Here is a 25,737-nt window from a genome sequence, read left to right as displayed (position 1 = left end):
TTGGATTCTGTATTTCCTCTTCTGTAAAATGTTTTTTTTTTATTTTTTTAACAATTTATTTATTTTTGAGAGACAGAGCACAAGTGGGGGGGGGGCGGGCAGAGAGAGAGGGAGACACAGAATCCAAAGCAGGCTACAGGCTCTGAGCTGTCAGCACAGGACTGATGCAGGGCTGAACTCACGAACTGTGAGATCATGACCTGAGCCGAAGTCGGACGCTCAACCGACTGAGCCACCCAGGCACCCCTGTAAAATGTTTAAATATTTTGCCCAAATTCTGTCTTTTCTAATTGATTTGTGACAGTTGTTTATATGTTCTTATGCAGTATTAATACTATATTAGTTACAAGTATTTAAAATATCTTCAGGGCACCTGACTGGGTCAGTTGGTAGAGCATGCAACTCTTGATCAACTCAGGGTTGTGAGTTCGAGCTCCCATTGGGTGTGGAGATTACTTAAAAAAATTAAATCTTTAAAAAAATAAAATAAAATATCTTCTTGCAGTTCAACTTTAAAAATTTTTCTTTATAGTGTTTTGATGAACATGAGTTTCATATTTTTATTGTAGAAGAATTTTAAATTATTTTGTTTTTTTTTTTTAATTTTTTTTCAACGTTTTTTATTTATTTTTGGGACAGAGAGAGACAGAGCATGAACGAGGGAGGGGCAGAGAGAGAGGGAGACACAGAATCGGAAACAGGCTCCAGGCTCCGAGCCATCAGCCCAGAGCCTGACGCGGGGCTCGAACTCACGGACCGCGAGATCGTGACCTGGCTGAAGTCAGACGCTTAACCGACTGCGCCACCCAGGCGGCCCTAATTATTTTGCTTCTTGGAATACACATTTTGTATCTTTATAAGGAAATTCCACTCTGGCAGCCAGACTCCAAGATTGTCCTCAATGATTCTCACCTTCTGGTGTTCATACCTTTGGATAGTCCTCTTATTTATTTAAAAAAAATTTTTTTAATGTTTATTTATTTTGGAGAGAGAGACAGAGACAGAGCATGAGTAGGGGAGGGACAGAGAGAGGGGGAGACACAGAATCTGAAGCAGGCGCCAGGCTCCGAGCTATCAGCACAGAGCCCAAGGTGGGGCCTGAACTCACGACCCGTGAGATCATGATCTGAGCCAGTTGGACACTCAACCGACTGAGCCACCCACGTGCCCCAGCCCTCTTCTTTATTATATCAGGTTTGGTCTGTGTGATCAATGGAATTATGGTGTTTGGCTTTTGAAGCTAGATCACAAAAGACATTGCTGCTCTCAGTTGCTCTCTTGGATTACTTGCTCTGGTGGAAGCCAGCCAACATATTGTGAGGACACTCAAATAACCCCAAGGAGAGATAGATCCCTGTGGTGAGGCACTGAGGCTTTCTACCAATAGCCAATATGAAATTGCCATGTGAGTGAACTTTCTAGGAAGCAAATCCTTCAGCTCTTGCCAGGGATTCCAATGACTGCAGTCCCAGTCACCATCTTGGCCAAAAGGGCTTTTAAGTGGCATTTTGGTGAAAGAAATTCATAATTTTCAAAAGTTACTTCCTTATGAGTCTTCTAACAGACAAAATAGTACAGTCTCTGGCACAAGGAGTGTTTGCAAAAAGAAATATGAAGAAAGGAAAGAATGAAGAACCAACTAAAGAGAAAACGAAGGAAGAGTTCATCTTATCATTAGTGAAAAAGAGGAAACTAGAAGAGGGATGATTGAAGGCAGAAGGGTATCTGAATACTTCCACGAACCTCTGTGACAAAGATTATACATAAGCGTAAGAGGAAATTATCATTTTATGATAGGTCTTAACTTTAAAGGTGTCAGTGAATAAAGTTCCATTCAGAGATAAATCTTCTTCATCTCACATATTGAGTTTCTCTTAGTATCACAGAAAACATCATTCCAGCCCCATCCTCTGTTTTCCCAGAAAACTATTGAAGCACATTCTTCTGCAGAAAAATTGGGCTCATTCTGGTGCCATAACCTAAAGGGAAACAAAAAGGCAAAAGTCTTCTTCAATGAATGCATTGCGATTGATTGGAAAGTATGTAGGGTCAGGGTTGAACAATGAGGTTCAGAGGGACAGAACATCCCAATGATTGCTCTCCTCTTCTCATATTGCCCTCCTCAAAAACCTCAAGTGTGGATACATACCTTTACTCTTGTTCCTCTGTCACTCCCCTGGCAACATTTGTATGCAATAGAGTGTCCTTGGACCTCCCCACCCCCCGCCCCAGATTCTGATCTTCACTTTTCTCATCTATTCAGAGCCCTTATCCCAACCTAAGTTATTAAAAAAGTTCCTCTCTTAGTGGCCTGTAATAAAGGGGCTGCCTTATCACTTGTGTACTCTTAAAGTTTGTGTACTCTTATCACGTTCCTAAGTTAGTTTCTCTATTCTCATGGATCAACACTAAACAAGTGTCAGGGAGAATGAGTCTGAATATAAGAAGTTACCCTGCTTCCAAGGAATGCAGTCTGTGGTAGGAGGTGAGGGTGTGGGTAGGACCTTATTTTTGGAATGAAGAAACTGGATTTTATTGCTGGCTTACTTTGATCTTAGAGAAGTAACTTACTCTCCCAGGTATTAGATTCTTCATCTATTAAAAATAGGAATCAAGGGCAACTTGGTGACTCAGTCAGTTGAGCGTTCAACTTTGGCTTAGGTCAAGATCTCATCGTTTGTGGGATTGAGCCCACATCGGGCTCTAAGCTGGCAGCACAGAACCTGCTTGGGATTCTCACTCCCTCCTCTCTGTCTCTGACCCTCCCCTATTTGTTCTCTCTCTCTCTCTGAAAATAAATAAATAAACTTCAAAATTTAAAAAAAATGGGAATCACAATAAGGTCTCCAAATGGATCACGAGATTGTGTGAAAATCAAATGAGACAATGTACAATTAAATGGATTTTTAAGCCACAAATAAATAGTATTATTATATTATTATCCCATCAGAACTGAACATAGTTCTTCCCTGGATATTTTAAATCGTATTAACTAGAGAAAAATTTGATTGAAGTGTCTACATGTGTTTAGAGGCAGTAAAATGTAATGGCTGAGAGCGTCACTATCTTTGGAGTTAGGTCGACATGAAATTGAGACCTAGTTTTTCATCTTACTAGTTCATTGACATTGAGCAAGTTATTCAATTTTTTAACCCATAAGATGAGTTCAAAAAAATAAGCTTTCATGAAGTTTAAGTGATATAATACATGTACTTAGTAAGAGCTTACTGTTAGAATCTGTTATCATTGTTACAATTGTAAATATTAGCACTAGTGATCGCTACGAACAGAATTCCCCTAACTTTTCTACCTAAACAAGGCCCTGTGGGTCATTAATCTGATTCGGCGCTCACCTGACATTTTCCTTGTAAGGTGTCTGATCAATCCATTGCCAATTGTCATTCCCTTGTGTATCTGAGAGTCCCAGAAAATAAGACAATGATTCATTCAGTTGCTGGACAAGGAAATTCTGCATGAAGAAAAGAAGGAGTCATAGACTGCAATTTCCTATAACTCTAAAGCGAAAAGAAAATGTGAGGCATGATGAACAGTCACACAACAGCACATTGGCCAAGAAAACAAGCCAAAACACCAACAAGATCACAGGAGGGGACGACTCCTAACCCACCCATCTCAGGCAGAATTTATTCTTTTTTTTTTTTTTAACCAAGAGACAGAATTCTTTTAAAATTACATGTCAGTTTTTGTACTTTTAATCATTTTTTAATTTTATAAGTTCAGAGGTGTTTCATCTCATTTCTGATTGTTTACCAGTGAAATCACATTTGGGTTATCAAATTTTACATTTCCCTATTCTCCTAAGAAGTACTTCTCTAGGAAGTGGGAAATTATCTGTAAAAGTTAAACATAAAGGAGTGCTGACTGGGTTTTAAGAGTCGTGATTTTAACAGAGAGAGTGCATGCGAGTGGAAGAGGGGCAAAAAGAGGAAGAGCGAGAATCCCCATTAGGTTTCTCTTGGGATTGTCTCTCTCTCTCTGCCCCTCACCTGCTGGCTCTGACTCTCTCCCTCTCAAAATAAACAAATAAACTTTAAAAAATAATAAAAGGGGAGCCTGGGTGGCTCAGTCGGTTAAGCGTCCGACTTCAGCTCAGGTCATGATCTCGCGGTAGGTGAGTTCAAGCCCGGCGTCAGGCTCTGGGCTGATGGCTCAGACCCTGGAGCCTGCTTCCGATTCTGTGTCTCCCTCTCTCTCTGCCCCTCCCCCATTCATGCTCTGTCTCTGTCTGTCTCAAAAATAAATAAACATTAAAAAAAAAATTTTTTTTTAAATAACAAATAATAAAATAAAATGGCATCCTTTTGCAAAGAGCTAGGATTGTTAACTAACTGTTATAAAATAGGTTGGCACTCGTTGCCCAAGACTGGTTTTCCTTGGGTTTTTGCTAAAACAACCTTAGCAGTTTCCTCCATTGAAAACAACTCACAATTGCAAATGCCACTATCTCGCAGATATTCGAACTTTTCGTTTCAGCTTAGCCATATATTGTATGAATGTATTAATCTTAGCAGAATGTTTTCTATGCCTCTATTCCAGTGAATAGACTAAGTACCAGATAAAAGGAGTAATTTTTAAAATATTAATTCTAAAGACTTCTAAAAAGACAAAAAAAAAAAAACCCATAATGGTCTAAATCACTTATCCAGAAGATATACATATTGTACTTTAATTCCATATCACTTTATTATTGAAAGCAAACACCTCTTACTTGAACTTACTTTATCACAACATCCAATGTATGCAAGTCCGTGCTCTGTCAAAATTAGTATCTAATGAAGACACAGTTTCGTTTACTGAGAGCCAAACTGAATATGATGCTTTCAAATAAACTCAGTACTTTTATTTATTTATTTATTTATTTATTTATTTATTTTTTACTGTTTATTTATTTTTGAGAGAGAGAGACAGAACATGAGTGGGGGAGGGACAGAGAGAGAGGGAAACAGAATCTGAGGCAGGCTCCCAGCTCCAAGCTGTCAGCACAGAGCCCAATGCGGGGCTCAAACTCATGAATCGTGAGATCATGACCTGAGCTCTTCTTGGCCACTTAACTGACTGAGTCACCCAGGCACCCCTGAACTCAATACTTTTTGAAGCGTAATTTATGTGTTCCTGAAGTTTCTAAATAGTATAATAGCAATTTTAGATGAATAATATCTTTTTCAGAGAGTGAGGAAGGAACAAAGAAAATAAGAAAAAGAAAGCAATTTGAATGCAATTTCTCTTTTCTTTAAGGGCTCTGAATTTTGCTATACATACAAAGAAATATTCCTTTGTTTTGTGTACAAAAATATGCTATGGAACTTTATAGAAAACAGAGTGCTTTATAATAGATTCTGAAAAATGTTAAAATAAATTTGGCAATATTTTCTCCTGAGCTTTATTAAATACTGAGAATGCTGCTTGCAATATTCTATGTGGACATTTACTTTTGTTTCACTATAATATAAATTAACATTGTCAAAACAGACATTCCTCAAATATAGAGGATGCTTTTGAGATGTTTATATCTACTAGCCAATGCCTTACAATTAACATGCATGCATATTTAAAGTAAAAGTTAGATTGAGTCTTACTACATTGAAATTTTTCATTTTGTCAGCTGAGAACTATATATATGTCTGGTAGAAAAGCAAGCGAAATTCTGAATATTAAGGTGAGCTTTATAAACATTTTTTACAAAATTTTCCTGGAACATATAATACTTATTACTTATTATATTACATTTAGCATGTTTCTATTTATCAATCAGATCTGATAATTTGCTATTTTTTTTGTTTTAGAGATGATTCGCCCTTAAAAATATTGACCTTCCAGATGATTGCCATTTCACCAAACAAATCAAAATGCTTGTTGATTGTATGATTAAATTTTGACACTCCTTTGAGAATCTGAGTATGGGGAAAAACAGAATTTTGAAACAGAAATTGTTAATTATTTGCTTGGGAAAGTCTTAATACAGAGAATTATGTGGAACCAGATTTCATTACACATGTTCCATTCATTCATTCATTCATTCAGCAGAAAGAAAATGGAAGGACCATACGGATTTCATCATTCTATTGTGAATGTTGAAAATAAAGAAAGATTGATAGTTTACTATGTAAAATAAATAAATATTTACTTTTACAAAATGAAAAATGTCTTTTGAAAAATGTACCTGCTCCACTGACATTAGCAAGACGGTGGAATAGGAAACCCCAGGTCTTCATTCCCCCAGGTAGACACCAAAGTTAACAATATACAGACCAACTTGCCTTTATGAGAACTCAAGAAACCAGTCAAGACATTGCAGGGCCCAAGGCAAGTGCGAAGCCAAGCAGAGCTGCATCAAAGTGGGTATGAAAGTTTGTTGAATTTACCCACCACTTCATGGGCAGACTACAAAGCAATCAGGAGAAAACAGCCAGCCCGCAGCTTCTCTCATGGGAAGGAAATATGCCCAATGCTCTGGCTTTTCAAGGGGGGTGCTGGAGGGACTAGTTTTTGCCTTGCTTGAGTGGGAGTGCTGGGACTGACCTCCTGCCTTGGCTCCCACCACTATGTGTGTTACAACTAGTCCCTGCCACAACATAGGCAAATGCAGCTGGCCCTCACAGCAAAGTTTGTGCATACAATCAGCTCCAGTCACTACCACTGCTTGCCCTAATCCCCACTGGACTTGAAACTACCACTGAGACACCATGAGTCCTTGTACCCTCTGTGGACCTCCCACAGTGCTCTCTAAGGACCACAGAGCTGTCTGCTGTGTAGCCTAGTGATCTGGGCCAAAGAAACTTCCTTACCCCTAGACCCTGTGCTTTCACAAGCCCCCATCCTTGGTGCCCTGCCCCACTAGACCTAGGTCACATCACACTCCAGTGTGTCTCTACCCAGAGGTGAAAGTCTTCCCTAAGTTACATCAACCCATAAAGTCTGGATAAGAGATTTTTGCTTATTTAAATGTGCAGACACCTAGGCAAAGTACAGGAATCACAAATTTGTGGAAAAAGTTTCCACCAAAGAGATAGAGTAAGTCCCTAGTATAGTTCCAGGGAAGTGGAGACCAGGAATTACCTAACAAAGAATTCAAAATAATTGTTCTTAAGATGTTCAGAAAGCCCTAAAAGAAAAGAGAAATTGCATTCAAATTGCTTTCTTTCTCTTATTTTCTTTATTTTCCTTCCTCACCCTCTAAAAAAGATATTACTCGTCTAAAATTGCTATTATACCACTTAGAAACTTTAGGAACACATCTACACTAAAAAAAAAGAAAGATCACTAAAAAACAAAACAAAACAAAACAACAACCTAACTTTACACCTCAAATACTTAGAAAAAGAGAAAAAAACTAAGCTCATTTGAGCTTAGAAGGAAGGAAATAATGAAGATCAAAGCAGAAATAACTGAAATAGAGACCATAAAATACAAATGAAATCAAGAGCTGGGTTTTTTTTTTTAAGATAAAATGGACAAACCTTTGGATAGACTAAAAAAAGTGAGAGGATTCAAATAAATAAAATCAAGAATGAAAGAGGGGACATTACAATTGATACCACAGAAATACAAAGGATCATGAGAATACTATGAATGATTATATGTCAAAAATTAGATTATCTAGAATAAACAAAAAGATTCCTAAAAATATATAACCTACAAAGACTGAATCATGAAAAAATAGAAAATCTTAAAATACCAATAATGAGTAAGGAGACTGAAAAATAATTAAAAACCTCAGAACACAGAAAAGCCCAGGACCAGATAGTTTTACTGGTGAATTTTAACAGACCTTAACAGAAGAATGAATACCAATCCTTCTTGAACCCTTTCCAAAAAATTGAAGACAAGGAAATACTCCAAAATTTGTTTTATGAGATCAGCATTATCCTGATACAAAGCCGGACAAGGATTCCACAAGAAAAGAAAATAACAGGCCAATGTCCCTAATAAATATAGATACAAAAATTCTCAAGAAAATACTAGCAAACCAAACACAACAGCACTTTAAAAGGATGGGCACCTGGGTGGCTCAGTCAGTTCAGTGTCTGACTCTTGATTTCAGCTCAGGTCATGATCCTAGGATCATGAGATCAAGCTTTGTGTCAGGCTCCACACTGACCATGGAGCCTGCTTAAGATTCTCTCTCTCTCTCTCCCTCTGCCCCCTCCCCCACTCACTGTAAATTAATAAATACATAAGTATATAAATACATATACATAAATACATACATACATACATACATACATAAAAGGATTAGACACCATGATTGAGTGGGCTCTACCTCTGGGATGCAAGGATGGTTCAACATATTCAAATGAATAAATGTGACACACCATATTAATAGAATGAAAGATAAAAATTATATGATCATCTCACTAGATGCCAAGAATCATTTTACAAAATTCAACATCCTGCCATAAAACAAACAAACAAACAAAAACAAAAAACAAACAAACAAAACTCATAACAAATTGGGTATAGAAAGAATGTTCCTCAGTATAATAAAGGCCATATATACAACAAGCCCACATCTAACATCATAGTCAGTGGTGGAAGGTTGAGACTTTTTATCTAAGATCAGGAAGAAAACAAGGATGCCCACTCTCACCCCTTCTATTCAACATAGTGCTGGGAGTCCCAGCCAGAGTTAATTATGAAGAAAGAAAGAAAGAAAGAAAGAAAGAAAGAAAGAAAGAAAGAAAGAAAGAAAGAAAGAAAGAAAGAAAGAAAGAAAGAAAGAAAGAAAGAAAAGAAAGAGGGAAAGAGAGAAAGGAAGAAAGGAAGAAAGAAAAGAAAAGAGAGAGAGAAAGAAGAAAGGAAGAAAGGAAGGGAGGGAGGGAGGAAGAAAGGAAAGGGAAATAAAAGACATCCAAATTATAAAGGAAGAAGTGAAATTCTGTTTGCAGATGCTTATATATAATCTTATATATATATATAATATATATATAATCTTATATATAATCTTATATATATATAATATATATATATAATCTTATATATAATCTTATATATATATAATATATATATATAATCTTATATATAATCTTATATATATATAATATATATATAATCTTATATATAATCTTATATATATATAATATATATATAATCTTATATATAATCTTATATATATAATATATAATCTTATATATAATCTTATATATATATATAATATATATATAATCTTATATATAGAAAATCTTACAATTCCACCAAGAAATTATTAGAATTAACAAACAAATTCAGTAAGTTGTAGAATACAAAAATCAGTTGTGTTTTTAACAATGAACTACCTGGAAAGGAAATTAAAAAGCAATCCCATTACAATAGCATAATAAATACTATACATAATACTAATAATAAAATACTTAAGAATAAATTTATCCAAGGAGATTAAAAATCTGTACACTGAAAACTATAATACATTGATGAAAGAAATTGGGAAAGACACAAATAAATGGAAACATATCCCATGTTCATGGATTGGAAGACCTAATATTGTTAATATGCCCAGATTACCCAAAGCCATCTGTAGATTTAATGTAATTAATCTCTACCTATTAAATACCTATAGCATTTTTCACCGAAACAGAAAAAACAATCCTAAAATTGATATAGAACCATAAAACACCCCAAATACTTTAAAGAAATCTTGAGAAAGAATAAAGGTGGAATCATCACACATCCTAATTTTGAACTATATTACAAATCTATAGTAATCACAACATTATCGTATTGGCATAAAAACAGGAACATAGACCAGTGGAACAGAATAGAGTCCAAAAATAAACCTATGCACATACAATAAACTAATATATGACAAGGGAGCCAAAAATACTCAAAAGATAGTCTCTTCAATAAATGGTATTGGGGGGCGCCTGGGTGGCTCAGTCGGTTAAGCGTCCGACTTCGGCTCAGGTCACGATCTCATGGTCCGTGAGTTCGAGCCCCGCGTCGGGCTCTGGGCTGATGGCTCGGAGCCTGGAGCCTGCTTCCGATTCTGTGTCTCCCTCTCTCTCTGCCCCTTCCCCGTTCATGCTCTGTCTCTCTCTGTCTCAAAAATAAAATAAACGTTAAAAAAAAAAAATAAATAAATAAATAAATAAATGGTATTGGAAAAACTGGATAATCACTTGCAAAAGAATAAAATTGGACCATTATGTTATTCCACTTACAAAAATCAACTCAAAATGGACTGAAAACATATGCAAGACCTGAAACAAACTTCTAGAAAAAGAAATGTAGAAGAAAACCTCCTTGACATTGGTCTTGACGATGAATTTTTGGATATGACACCAGAAGCATAGACAAAATTGAAGTGGGACTACACCAAATTTAGAAGTTCTGCACAGTAACAAAACAAAACAAAACAAAACAAAAACGATCAACGAGATGAAAAGGCAACCTATGGAATGGGAAAAAATTTTGGCAAACCAGCTACAGATAAGGTTAATATCCAAACTATATAACGAACTTACACAACTCAACAACAAAATTAAATTAAATAATTTAAATCCAATTAAAAATGGGCAAAGGGGAGCGCCTGGGTGGCGCAGTCGGTTAAGCGTCCGACTTCAGCCAGGTCACGATCTCGCGGTCCCTGAGTTCGAGCCCCGCGTCGGGCTCTGGGCTGATGGCTCGGAGCCTGGAGCCTGTTTCCGATTCTGTGTCTCCCTCTCTCTCTGCCCCTCCCCCGTTCATGCTCTGTCTCTCTCAGTCCCAAAAATAAATAAAAAACGTTGAAAAAAAAAATGGGCAAAGGGCCTGAATAGACATTTTTTCTTTTTTTCCAATTTTTTTCTTAATGTTCACTTATTTTTGAGAGAGAGAGAGAGACAGACAGGCAGACAGAGCATGAGCAGGGGAGGGCAGAGAGACACAGAATCTGAAGCAGGCTCCAGGCTCCGAGCTGTCAGCACAGAGCCCAAGGCAGGGCTTCAACTTAGAAACCTGTGAAATCATGACCTGAGCCAAGTCGGAGGCTTAACCGACTGAGTCACCCCAGCGCCCCAAATAGATATTTTTTCAAAGAAGACATACAACTGGCCACTAGGTATGGAAAGATGTTCAATATCACTAATTGTTAAGAAAATGTAAATCAAAACCACAAGGAGATATCACCTTATACCTGTTAGGATGACTAATCTCAAAAGATACGAAAGAAAATAAATGTTAATATCGAAAGATAATAAATGCCATCAAGAATGTGGAGAAAAGGACACCTATGTGCCCTGTTGATGAGAATGTAAACTGGCACAGCCGATAGGGAAAGCAATACGGAAGTTCCTCAAAAGATTGAAAATAAAACTTCCATATGATCCGGCAATCCCTCTTCTGGGGATTTCCAGAGGAAATGAAACCACTATTTTCAAGACATAGCTGCAACCCCATCTTTATTGCGGCGTTAATTACCAAACCCGGACATGAAAACAACCTAAGAGTCTATAAATGGATGAATGAATAAAGAAAGTGTGGGAAATATACAGCGTAACATGACTCAGCCATAAAAATGAAGGAGATACTGCCCTTTGTGACAACATGGATGGATGTTAAGGGCACTAAGCTAAGCGAAATAAGTGAGGAAGAAACAAGTACAGTATGATCTTACTCACGCGTGAATTCTAAAAAAAGCCAAACTTACAGAATGAATAAATCACAGGGATAAAAGGCTCAGCATAAGGAATATAATCACAGGTATCGCAACACTATTGTCGGGTGAAAGACGGTAGCTACCCTTGTGCCGACATAGCATGACATATAAACTTGTTAAATCACTATGTTTGTTGACACCCGAAACCAATGTGACAGTGCGTGTCAACTGTACTCAAAGAAAAAGTAAATTAATTAAATTACATTTATTTCATTTCAATTAAAAAGCCACGTATAGAAATAGACTATAACAGTCTACGGCCATACTACCCTGAACGCGCCGGATCTCATCTGATCTCGGAAGCTAAGCAGGGTCGGGCCTGGTTAGTACTTGGATGGGAGAAATAGAGCATAACAGTGGTTCAGGTGCTGGAGTGCGGGGGATATGGGAAGATGGTGATCATAAAGTTCCAGCTTCTAGTTACAAGATGAATCCAAGTTCTGGAACTGTAATGTTCAGCACGGTGACTATAGTTAACAATACTGTGCTGGATACTACAAAGCTGAGAAGAGAATAGGACTTAAATATTCCAACCACAAAAACAAATGGTAATTACGTAAATTGATGGATGTGTTAACTAACCTTTTGAGGGAATCATTGTGCAACACATACATACATCGTCCTCACATTGCACACCTTAAGCTCATACAATTCTATATGACAATTATATCTCTTTAAAGCTGGAAAACCGCCGTTGGAACTAATACACAAACTCAGGAAAGTTGGAGGATGCAGACTATACATACAAAAACCAGTTGCGTGTCTATGCAATAACAATAAGCAATATAAAAAGCAAATTAAGAAAGCCACCTCACTTACGGTAGCATCGAAAGAACAAAATACTTAGGAATAAACTTAGCAAAGAAAGTGGAAATCTTATAATTTGAAAATTACACACCATTTTTAAAGAAATCAAAGGAGACACAATTTTTTTTAATTCCAAGTTTTTATTTAAATTCTAATTAGTTGATACATACAGTAAAACTTGTTTCAGGTGTAGAATTTAGTGATTCATCACTGACATACAACACTCAGTACTCATCACAAGCGCCCTCCCTAATACCCACCACCCATTTAACCTATTTTCCACCCCCCTCCCTCCACCAACCCTCAGTTTGTTCTCTAGAGTTAAAAGTCTCTCATGGTTCGCTTCCCTCTCTCCTTTTCTTTCCCTTCCCCAATGTTCATTTGTTTTGCTTTTCTTAAAGTCCACATATGAGTGAAATTTGTCTTTCTCTGATGGACTTATTTCACTTAGCATTATAATACTCTAGCCCCATCCATGTTGTTGCAAATGGCAAGATTTCATTCTTTTTTATGGCTGAATAATATTCCATGGTGTATGTATACATATGTATGTATGTATGTATTGAGATACACACACACACACACACACACACACACACACACACACACACACATATCTATACCACATCTTCTTTATCCATTCATCTATCTATGGACATTTGGGCTGTTTCTATATCTTGGTTATTGTAAATAATGCTGCAGTAAACATAGGGGTGCATATATCCTTTCAAATGAGCATTTTCATATTCTTCACGTAAATATCCAATAGTGCAATTGCTGGATCATATGGTGATTCTATTTTTAATTTTTGAGGAACCTCCATACTGTTTTCCCCAGAGGCTGCATCAGTTTGCATTACCACCAACAGTGCACGAGGGTACATGACAGATTCTTACTATTGCTAACCATTAGAGAAGTGAAAATCAAAACCATAATGGAATATATACTCTCACACCCATTAGGACGGCCACTATCAAAATAAAAGAGAGAAGAGGGGCACCTGGGTGGCTCAGTCAGTTAGGCAGCCAACTTCAGCTCAGCTCATGATCTCATGGTTGGTGAGTTCGAGCCCCCCATTGGGCTCTGTGCTGACAGCTCAAAGCCTGGAGCCTGCTTTGGATTCTGTGTCTCCTTCTTGCTCTCTCTCTCTCTGCCCCTTCCTGACTTGTGCTCTATGTCTCTGTCTCTCAAAAATAAATCAACATTTAAAAAAAATTCTTTTTAATAAAAAAGAGAAGAAAATAGCAGGTGCTATCAAGAATGTGGAGAAATTGGGATCCTTGTGCATTCTTTGTGGGAGTGTAAAATAGTACAGACACAATGTAAAACAGTGCAGTTTCTTCAAATAAGTTAAAATTAGAATTACTATATGATCCAGAAATCCAACTTCTGGGTATATATGCAAAGTTACTGAAAGCAAGACTCATGGAAACATTTGCACACCCATGTTCACTGCAGCATTAGTCACAATAGCCAAGAGGTAAAAGCATCCCAGATGTCCATCAACACTTGAATGGATAAATGATACGCGGTATATGCATAATGGAATATTAGTCAGCCTTAAAAAGGAAGAGAGTTCTGTTACTGCTACAACGTGAATGAACTTTGAGGACATTATGTTACATGAAATAAGGCAGTCACAAAAAATCAAACACTGTGTGGTTCAACTTATACGAGGTGTCCAAAGGAGTCAAACTCATTGAAGTTCGATAGAAGGGGGGTTACCGGGGACTGGAGGTGGGGGGGGCAATGGAAGTTGCGGTTAAAAGGGTATAGAGTTTCACTTTTGCATGATGAAAAAGTTTTAGAGATAGATCTTTTTGCAACAATATGAATATGGGTAACACTACTGAACTCTACATTTAAAACCAGTTCAGATGGTAACATCCGTATTTTCTTCCACAATTAAAAACAATTTAATGAAAAATAAACACAAGTACCTGCTCTGCTTCTGTGTTGATCACCACCAAGTGAGCACCCATTGCAACACAGTTCTGTTCACTCTTTGACCAAAAATTCTGCTCAGTAGAAATGAAGTAGCAGCTGGAACCAAATGACTTCCAAGCACATGGGCAACATGCCCAGACATTCCCTGTGTTGCATGAAAGAGAAGAATGAGCGCGAGACGGCACGAATAAGATTAAAGAGGTATGTTTCATACACATAAAATTCCAAGAATCTGCATTTCTTTTCTAGAGATGGGTTTCTTATTTCACGTATTTACTGTTTCCCTGAATTATATAGCTTGGAGCCATAGATCTGCTTTTAAATAAACATTGTTTAGCATTAAGCCCACAATATTTAAGCCCTAAAGTTTACCTGCATAATTGCTCTGGATTTCTTGCCAAAAAAAAAAAAAAAAAAAAAAAAAAAAAGCTATTATCATTGTTTTTCCCTGTCCTTCAAATCCTTTATACATTAGAAACATCAAGGTCTCTCAGGATTTCAAATGACCTGCGCAGGTGAATAATTAGAGCAGATAGGTATACATACATATATAAGATACATATATATGTGTGTATATATATACATATATATAAATAAATAACAAGTCATTTAGATTTGTTGAGGTTTGAGTGTTTTTAAAGCTATTTTAATATATCTGGTCTTCTCGGGCTTAATTTTTTGATCCACATTGCTAAGATTCATCTGTGTTGCATATAGGTCTATTTTATTTATTTTGTATGTTATTACATCATTAAGTGATGACAAACAATGTACAGGCTTTTTTATCTTTTATAATACTATAAGTTGGATGAAATAGGCCACGTCTCTATCATTTTAATATTAGCCACTTGTAGAAATCTATCTCAAGTATGTATTCTGTTCATTAGTTTTTTTAAAGTTTATTTATTTATTTTGAGAGACAGAGAGCAAGCAGGGGAGGGACAGAGAGAGAGGGAGAGAGAGATAATCCCAAGCAGGCTCCACACTGCCAGCACAGAACTCCACATGGGGCTCAAACCCATAAACTGTGGGATCACGACCGAAATCAAGAGTCAGATGCTTAACCAACTGTGCCACCCAGGCGCCCCTGTATTCTGTTCATTATTAAAGACTGCTTTTCGGGGCGCCTGGGTGGCGCAGTCGGTTAAGCGTCCGACTTCAGCCAGGTCACGATCTCGCGGTCCGTGAGTTCGAGCCCCGCGTCAGGCTCTGGGCTGATGGCTCGGAGCCTGGAGCCTGTTTCCGATTCTGTGTCTCCCTCTCTCTCTGCCCCTCCCCCGTTCATGCTGTGTCTCTCTCTGTCCAAAAATAAATAAAAAACGTTGAAAAAAAAAAAAAAAAAAAAATTTTAAAGACTGCTTTTCACAGCACTCCTCAAAGCATGTATTAACGTTATTATTTCAATTTAAAAAGTCTGATTTGCCTGACTGTTTTGATGGTCAGTACCGTCTTGGTCAACTAAATTATATACGGCAAACATTTTGCATATGATGAATGTGCTGAATCTCTAGCTCTGGGGTTGACAAGAATATTGATGAATAGAAGCACTTGTCAAAAAGGTACACTAACATTAATAATATTTTGTGTTCCCAATTGCTCTGAGAATAATGGACTGATCAAGTTCTTTCACTAAAAAACAGTACCTATTAAGGTACCTATTAAAAAGCAGGTGTAATTAGAAGTCATTTGACAAGAGTTACTAAAACCTTTTCTAGTGTACTACCTTGAAATTGAGAAAGCAAATGACTACTAAGAAATAACAACCTTTTGCAAATTAACCCATTTATTATTCTTTACTCTCAACAACACTGAAGAATAATCTAATCAATGCTCAGTTAACACACCATTAAAATAATTTTTGATAACAGAAAACTGGATGATTTTTGGCAAATAACTTTTAAGAAGTTTAAAAACTGGTGATATTCTAGGGGCGCCTGGGTGGCGCAGTCGGTTAAGCGTCCGACTTCAGCCAGGTCACGATCTCGCGGTCTGTGAGTTCGAGCCCCGCGTCAGGCTCTGGGCCGATGGCTCGGAGCCTGGAGCCTGTTTCCGATTCTGTGTCTCCCTCTCTCTCTGCCCCTCCCCCGTTCATGCTCTGTCTCTCTCTGTCCCAAAAATAAATTAAAAATGTTTAAAAAAAAAAAAAAAAAAAAACTGGTGATATTCTAACAAATCACCTTCTATTCCTACTTATTTATATAAGTAAGATTTATTGGTATGTGTCACTAAATTGAAAAATAGGAACAGAACTGATGTTGAATTCTTTTTTTTTTTTTTTTTATTTTATTTTTTTTTAATATATGAAATTTACTGTCAAATTGGTTCCCATACAACACCCAGTGCTCATCCCAAAAGGTGCCCTCCTCAATACCCATCACCCACCCTGCCCTCCCTCCCACCCCCCATCAACCCTCAGTTTGTTCTCAGTTTTTAACAGTCTCTTATGCTTTGGCTCTCTCCCACTCTAACCTCTTTTTTTTTTTTTTCCCTTCCCCTCCCCCATGGGTTTCTGTTACGTTTCTCAGGATCCACATAAGAGTGAGACCATATGGTATCTGTCTTTCTCTGTATGGCTTATTTCACTTAGCATCAAACTCTCCAGTTCCATCCACGTTGCTACAAAAGGCCATATTTCATTCTTTCTCATTGCCACGTAGTATTCCATTGTGTATATAAACCACAATTTCTTTATCCATTCATCAGTTGATGGACATTTAGGCTCTTTCCATAATTTGGCGATTGTTGAGAGTGCTGCTATAAACATTGGGGTACAAGTGCCCCTATGCATCAGTACTCCTGTATCCCTTGGATAAATTCCTAGCAGTGCTATTGCTGGGTCATAGGGTAGGTCTATTTTTAATTTTCTGAGGAACCTCCACACTGCTTTCCAGAGCGGCTGCACCAATTTGCATTCCCACCAACAGTGCAAGAGGGTTCCCGTCTCTCCACTGATGTTGAATTCTATCTCATTCTAGTAATATTAGGATACAACTGATTGTTTTTTCTAAATTTTTTTAATGTTTATTTATGAGAGAGAGAGAGAGAGAGAGAGAGACGGATGGAGGGGCAGAGAGAGAGGGGAACAGAGGATTTAAAGCTGGCTCTGCACTGACAGCAGTGAGCCAGGTGCCAGGCTCGAACTCACAAACTGCTAGATCATGACCTGAGCTAAAGTCAGACATGCAACCAACTAAGCCATCCAGGCACCCGAGTGATTGTATTTTTTTTTAAGTCGTTAAAAGATTTTTTTTGAACTCATTAAGAAATGAGTTGTGTGCTTCGGGTAAGCTCGAGCCCCGCTCTGGGTGAGCCCATCTCTCTCTCTGTGTCTCTTTCTGCCCTTCATGAGATTCACTCTCTCTCCCTGCCCCTTGCTCAATTGCGCCCTCTCTCTAAAAACAAAACAAAACAAAACAAAACAAAACAAAACAAAACACACAAAGAGAGAGAGAGAGAGAGAGAGATGAGCTGGGGGCACCTGGGTGACTCAGTTGGTTAAGTATCTGACTCTTGATTTCAGCTCAGGTCATGATCCCAGGGTTGTGATATCAAGCCCCACCTTGGGGCTCGCTTGCAATTCTCTCTCTCTTCCCCTGCCCCTCTCCCCAGCTCGTGCTCTTTCTCCCTCTCTAAGCTAAATTAAAAAAGAGAGAGAGGTGAGTTTCTAATAGTTTTATTTTATTGGTAATAATTTGTCAAAATTTGTAACAAATGTGATGTGTTGAATATTGTATCCTCATAATGTGGATAAGTCAATGATACGTAATGATAAGTCAATCTGGAAGAAATTTTATAACATGTAAAGCCTAATGGCCCTCAGGAAATGAAAATATCAGACATATAGTACATATTTTAGAAAATCAAGGAAGTGTGATGTAAACATTAGTTGAAGAGGGAAAAAGAATAATGTAAAACATCCAACTGTTAACGAATACATACTTTTTTTTTTAATGAATGATGGTAGTATTTCAACACCAGCAGGGAGATTTTGAAAGGAGTTGCAAGAGTTTTGTGTTTTAAATGTCAATACTTACAATATTTTATTTTTATTTTTTTTAATGTTTATTTCTTTTTGAGAGAGACAGAGACAGAGTGTGAGCAGGAGAGGGGCAGAGAGAAAGGGAGACAGAATCCAGAGCAGGCTCCAGGCTCTGAGCTGTCAGCACAGAGCCTAACGCGGGGCTCGAACTCCCAAACCACGAGATCATGACTTGAGCCATAGTTGGACGCTCAACCCACTGAGCCACCCAGGCACCCCAATACTTATATTTTAGAACTTAAACCCTTCATTTCTACAAGTTGGTAAAAAAAAAATTTAATGTCAAAATAAATTGTATAAGAGGGTATGTAGTTTTTCAAAATCCTTGTTGGGACCTGAATTTGAAAACTACAGGTCTAAGTAGAGCTCAGCCCTACTGAAGAAACTTTATCCGGGCATCTGAACATCTCAACACTGTGACTGGGACTCAGGGGGAAACAAATTGGAGAAGACACACTGAGACTATCAATTATTTCTTAACTGTAATTGAAATGAAAATTTTGTGTTTAGACTTTTACTCTTCATTGTAATAAGAATTTGAAAAGATATTGTTAACATTCGAGCCCTTTTATTTGCTGATATGGTATTAAGTAAAATAATTTTATCATGTAAGCTCAAATCGTGTAACTTGAATTAGTTGTATTGATGAGCTTAGTTGGCCATAAATAATACCAGGTTGGGTATTTTTAAGGAGTAAATTTGCAGTCTCTTCTGCAAATGTAGGGTTCATTTCATTAATATCCATCTCTGTCTCGTTCATTTCAGAACATTCTGAAGGCAAAGGGTAAAGCACCCATGGCTGCTTCCAAGAAGGCATTCTTTAAAACTCCAGTTGTTGGAGTGCCTACCTCCTGATAGAATTGTCTTCCTCCTCAGAAGGGCCAGCTCCACAATTGGTTGACAAAAGAACCCCAAGGTGACAAGAGAACCAGAAGTCAGGGAGAGTAAAGAAAATCCTCCCTAACCACCCCATGTACCATATTGTTACCAAATAACATAAAAGGGAAAATTCCAACATCTCATAGAAATACAAAGAAACATCTGCCCTCTTTTTATGCCTCATAGGTTTCCGCATAGCCGCCGAGGATTGGATTATTTAGTTCTTGAAGTAGCAAGAGTCTGAAATCTACTTGGACTTTTTTTTTTTCTTGGAAAGAGTAAGGCCATAAAGACTACTACAAACATGTACTTTACCTTTTTTTGACTTTCTTCACTAGATATAGTGTGGGGCAAATTATGATTCTGAATTCAACTGCCCCAGCTCTTCACCTAGGAAGTTACCAGGACTATATTTTACAGTGAGGGCAATCTCATCCTGAGCCATGTTCCAGGATTCACACTGACCAGTAATAAAGCTGATGCTTGGCATGCAGATGGCTATTACTGAGAACTTTAGATAAAAATGATGATTTTATCCATTTGATAAGGATGAGGTTAATGTGAAATGAGAACTGTTATGAATAACTTCCAGTGTTAGCTTGAGCAAAGTACATGGTATGTGTTGGTAGCATTTATTGAGATCAAGCAGTCTGGAGGAAAAATTGTTTTGAGGATGAATCTACAGCCTGATATGAACATGTAAATTTAGAGATATCTTAAAGCAGAGACTTTATTTAAAAAAAAAAAATGGAATAAACCAATGTTGAACTTGACCTTGACCTCTCTCTGAGAAAAGAGAAAGTCTGGTTAGGCATTGCAACACCTTACCTCTCATGCTTGTCCCTTCACTGAAGCAGGTTAAACCTGAGTGGTGTGTGTGTAGTTCAGACAGCCTTTGGCCAGTTTTGCCATATGTAAGATGGTAAGTCACTGTGAAGGAAGCAGAAGGATTAGTATTCATCATTTGTTTTTATTATAGAGAGTTATGCTCTGTATCTCTTGCCAAGCTGGCTTGCTTCCAACCCCCACCAATCTCTTCTCTCTAGGCAAGCTCATAAACACTATGCTGAATTACGACTTGTTTGTATTCATTAATTTTGTTTGTTTATATGCCTGCCCATTTATTTTTTGGTTCTTTCCCCACTGGAATTTAAGTTCTATATTCTTAGGCAGAGATTTGATCTGTTTTCCACATCAATCGATCGCAAACACCTGGAACAGTGATGGTCACAGAGTTATCAATAGATATTTTCTGACTCACTGGCTGTCTGTTTCTCCGTAATGTTAATAATCCTGAAGCAAGCTTGCAGGTTATTTTAATATTTTCTAAAACTTCTGACTGTTGGTAGCTACAGATAAACGTATGGGGTAAATAACAACCAAGGGGAACTTTTAACATTTAGACATTTTAAATGTCTCAGATAAACATTCACTTTTATGCTCAAGGGTGTGTGCCTTAAGCATAAGACCTGTTCTCTCTCAGGTTCTGCCATGACTCTTCACTTACTTTTTCTTGCCCTTCTACTACTGAAGCTCAATACAGTCAAGACTTTCTACCTTGGGTCCTGAATATCTGCTTCCTTTAATGAAATAACTATTTTTAAACCTCCTTCTCTTTTGCACTTGACCATGAAAAGTAAAGCAGATTTTAACTTAGGTGATAACCGTGTTTTAACAAAGTCTGTGAGATTGGTTTACATCTCAGAAGGAATTTCAAACATGGCCCATTTGACATAGGTAGTCACTTTCACTCCCTCCCAAACTATTCAATATTATTTTTAATTACGTTATCAATGAAAAGAGGACCAAATTGTAGCTTAAAGAGCAAAAAGATCTTTGAAACTTCTCACAAAATGAACTTGAAATATTTACTTGGAAGTAAATTGAACAAGGAAAACAAAACTTCATTCCCTTATATCTTCAAGATTGCATTTGAAAACTTTTTCGTCTCATACTGGGAAAGACTCCCATATGAAAATCAAAGAGCCTAATCTATGCTATGATTATAAAAGTAATTATAGTTGAAGTCTCAAAATAGAGGACTTTTTGCCCAGAGAACAGTGATCACTAGGGAACCCGGTAGTGGATGATGTGTCTTAAAGGATGTCTACAACTAACACACATTCATATGTGAGGCCATAGTGGGGAACGTGTTAATAAAACCAGGTAAAGTAGATCCGGAAGCAGAGTCAATTATCAAAAGATGGAAAAAGAGGAGGGAAGGAAGGAGGAGGAGGAGAAATCAAATATGGTATTCCAAGTAAGAGCTAACATATTAATGAGATTTAAAAAAAAAAAAAAAAAAAAAAAAACACATACCCTAGGAAATCTTTATAGAACATGATAGGAAAAGGAATCAAGGGAAGTGGCACCTGAGTGAAGAACTTACCCACACAGCTCACAATGAAACAAGCACTGAGGAGTGCTATGGAAATCACAGCAACAGACCAGAATCTTACTTGGGACCGCCATACTGCTTTCTCTGTCAGACCAGCAAGACAAAAGCAGTTATCAAGAAGCCAGGAAGTGAAAATTTTTAGGAAGCTTAGAGCAATGAAGAAACCAGATGAAGAATCTCAGAGTAATTAAAAACTAAAACAAGAGAGAGCCTAGAAACTCCCTCAGAATAGGGGTTCCTGGGTGGCTCGGTCAGTTGAGTGTTGGACTCTTGACTTTGGCTCAGGTCATGATTCCAGGGTCATGGGATTGAGCCCTGCATTGGGATTCTCTCTCTCTCTCTCTCTCTCTCTCTCTCTCTGTCTCTCCCTCTCTCCCTCTTTCCCTCTCCCCCTACTCATGCTCTCTCTAAAAATTAAGGGCGGGGAGGCGGGAAGGACTCTTTCAGAATAAATAAGCAAATAGTGGCTCTGTAGTCCTAAACGATCTGGGCAAAACTCACCCTCAGCCAACCATAATTCCCATTTCCTTATTCTTTCTTCTTAAATATTATGCTAATCCATTGAGTCTCTGTCTTGCTGAAAACATCACTTTACCTCCCTCTTCCCATACCACTGTATTAATATTTGGTTTCTTACTTTTTGAAGTGCTTCTGGCTCTGAGGAATTATTCTTTCTTTCAACTTCCCATCACTCTTACTACAGTGGCCCAATCTTGGTCCCATCAATCTGTGGTCTACCCCTTGTTTCCAAATGACCTTTATCATCTCATCATATACTTCTGCCTTCCTCTCTGGAACTGAGAAAAGGAATGCTCACCTCTATCTTGAGGTTGCCCTTCTCGTACCATTATCTTCTGTATTCAGAAGATTCAGGAGGCTCTTTTTCACCACTTGCTCTGAAGATGTCACCAGAGCTCTGCTTCAGTCAAAGAGGTCAGAGCTCAGAGACAAACTGCTAAACACTCTTATGAGGCTAAGGGACTTCTGGTAAAAACTGTATCTTGAAGAAGAAGTTGTGGTTTGGATAAGTTTCAAGTTATTTTAAAAATACTAGGAGAAATAAGAGGAAATTGAGAAACATATCCCAAACTGCTCATTGGAACTTTGACATGAATTTCAGATTATGTGTCAATTCCTGACATAAGATTTCTGATTCCTATTCTGGTGTGCAAAATAGAAAATTTCATATGCCCTAAAAGAAATTTATTTGTAGGCCTTAATTTAAGTGCTCCCAAGCCAAATTTGATTCTATGTAAATTTTAATCCATGTATTGAAGAGGGTCTTAGAAGTAAGCAAAAGTCTGATTGACTAGATATGGCTTCAGTAATAAGGGTTAATATAGAAATTACATAAAGATCTACAGACATTGCTCAGGAATATGACTGCAAAATGGAAGATTCTGGAATCTATCTGCAAAGCGATGAAACATTCTTATTGCATCAAGACCAATATTGGGCATAGGTTAGTCATCTTTTATTATCTCCCTGAGTAGGTAAGGGGGAGCTTGAAGTGGTATAACATCAAAGACAGCCTTCATTAATTTCTTCTAATTACTCAGGAGCTTGGGGATCCTTCAAAACATACAGTCTCTAGAATGTAGACCTTTCTCTTTATTAATATCACAAATATCTCCACATTCTCAAGTGGGAAGTCTTGAATACAAAAAAAAAAAAATCCTAATATGAATAGGTGCATACTGTACTCAACAAGCTTTTAAAGTGATGGCATAGTTACAGTGAATGATAAAATAGATATTGAGAACAGTAGTAAAAGCCCAGGAAATTCTCCCTGGGGTTGGTTAGAGAGATACAACAAGTCGTAAGAGGGAAAGGAGAAGTGGTTATAAAACATATGCATCTGCCTCCAGTTCCCCTCAGAGATAAAGAAACACAAACCCAAGGTATGAGATGGTCCAAAGAAAATTTGTAAACTTTATATGTAGGAAAATCAGTTTAAAGACCTATTTGCTCATTGCCCATCTCCGGTATGTGCTCCCTAAGTTACTTTCTGCTCTTGACCACTGGCAACCCTGTGCTCCATTTTCTTTTGTTCTTTTCATTCCTTATACATTTCTAGATTACAGTAGCAAGACTTTGAATAGAGCGCTGAGATGATATGAGCAAAGGCAAACAGGATCAAAACAAAAAACAAAATGAAAAATTAATAGGGAGAATGGGAGATTAGATCAAAAGGAGACTTGTAGGTTCAGGTCAGATGTACAGACAAATATGGGATATTTGAGTCTAATAAGGGAGTCATGCAAAAACTAGCAATGGAAAAGATAATAACTTGTATGGATTGAAAATAAAATCACATACTATTAGAGTCAAAATGCATATTGTCCTTTTGACCTGAACTCTTTTGAAGGGGACATCAGGAGTGAATCAGCAATTTGAAACAAATGCTTTTAAGAAAACAGCACTGTGTTGCCCTTTTGAAAATTACTGTCCATGATTGAACTAAGCAGACCCAGTTTGATTCTCCTGTTTAAGAATTTAGATAAAGACAACTTAATCAATAGGTGGAGGCAAGCACTACCTTCTAAGAGATATTTAGACTCCGATATTTTCCCACACAAATGTGTTTAAGATATTTTTGGTCTACAGACTCACAATACAAAATATAGAGCATCTCATTATTTTCAATTTAAGAGATTATTATTGTTGTTTCCTATAATACCACTGGATGATAAGAAATTTCATATAAGTCATTCTTCAGATGATCCTTTGGGATTACATCAAGATTCTAGGGATTACCTAATTCCAAGAAATTAGAGGAAGAATGGCTGATCACCGTTCATGGATCCATAAACATGGATCCATCATGTTCATGGTTATGTTGTTACCTTCATGTGCCTCAAATCTTCAGTGCCATGATAGCTCCCCAATGCTTTGAAACCAACTTCCTCTTGCTAGTGTTGTTATTGGTGTTGTTGTTACAAGGGTTGGTCTACAACAAAATAGTTCCCCATTACCAGAAGGAGAACAGTTTATTTGTGTAACCTTCAATGATTTTGTTTTTCTTTAGCCCTTATCAGAGGACTGTAGTCGTGAAGATAAGATGTTGGGAAGTTGAAATCAACCAGATAAACAATGATGAAACTCTTCTGGGCCACTAACCCATTTGAAGTTCTGATGAAAACTTCAGATCCACTTAAAGAATTTTTTCATAGGGGCGCCTGGATGGCTCAGCCAATTAAGCATCGGACTCTTGGTTTCAGCTCAGGTGATGATCTTACTGTTCTCAGTTCAAGTGATGATCTCACTGTTCATGAGTTCAAGCCCTGCAGGCTCTGCATTGTCAGTTGCTGGGGATTCTCTGTCTCCCTCTCTTTCCCTCTCTCTCTGCCTCTCCCCTACTCACATGCGTGCTCTCTCTCTCTCTCTCAAAATAAATAAACTTTAAAAAATTAAAAAATGAATTTTTTCATAAATGCAGTAACAAAAATTGCATACTTTTTATTTTTTTAAAGGCTTATTTATTTTTGAGAGAGTGCAAGCAAGGGAGGGGGGCAGAGACAAAGAGGAACAGAGGATCCGAATTGGGCTCAGAGCTGACAGCAAGCAGTAAGCTGGATGTGGGGCTTGAACTCTCAAACTGCGGGATCATGACCCAAGCCAAAGTAGGATGCTCAACCAACCAAGCCATTCAGGCACCTCAAATTATATACTTAAAAAAAATTTTTTTTTAATTTTTGAGCCGAAATAGTCAGACGCTTAACCAACTGAGCTACCCAGGCACCCCCAAAATTGCATCTTTTTATTGAAAATTAATTTCCCTTGGCCAACAGACACATCAAAAGATGTTCAACATTACTCATCATCAGGGAAATGCAAATCAACACCACAATGAGATACCACCTTACACCTCTCAGAATGGCTGGACTCGACGAGACAAGAAATAACAAGCGTTGATGAGAATGTGGAGAAAAAGGAACACTCATGCACTGTTGGTGGAAATGTAAATTCCTACAGCCACTGTGGAAAAAAGTATGCCAGTTCCTCAATAATTTTAAA

At 37.6% G+C, this 25,737-nt stretch overlaps 1 protein-coding gene across 2 annotated transcripts; it reads right to left on the bottom strand.

Annotated features, from left to right (window-relative positions):
• Positions 1 to 1,770: 1,770 nt before the first annotated feature.
• On the bottom strand, positions 1,771 to 25,737 carry CLEC6A (C-type lectin domain containing 6A). 2 transcript variants are annotated; one of them, XM_058743799.1, is made up of 6 exons: positions 22,538 to 25,737; positions 21,712 to 21,804; positions 20,151 to 20,252; positions 14,398 to 14,549; positions 3,354 to 3,469; positions 1,771 to 1,979 (listed from the first exon to the last, which is right to left on the bottom strand). In XM_058743799.1, exons 1-6 carry the CDS (start codon positions 22,566 to 22,568, stop codon positions 1,835 to 1,837), a joined length of 639 nt encoding a protein of 212 aa, XP_058599782.1. In that variant the 5' UTR covers positions 22,569 to 25,737; the 3' UTR covers positions 1,771 to 1,834. The 2 variants fall into 2 exon arrangements, with proteins under 2 accessions (XP_058599782.1, XP_058599783.1); XM_058743800.1 differs by lacking the exon at positions 21,712 to 21,804.

The sequence above is a fragment of the Neofelis nebulosa genome, chromosome 8 (genome assembly GCF_028018385.1).
Source record: "Neofelis nebulosa isolate mNeoNeb1 chromosome 8, mNeoNeb1.pri, whole genome shotgun sequence".
Lineage (NCBI taxonomy): Eukaryota > Metazoa > Chordata > Mammalia > Carnivora > Felidae > Neofelis > Neofelis nebulosa.
Note: the sequence above shows the minus strand (reverse complement) of the source record. Positions and strands in the feature narration are given on the sequence as shown.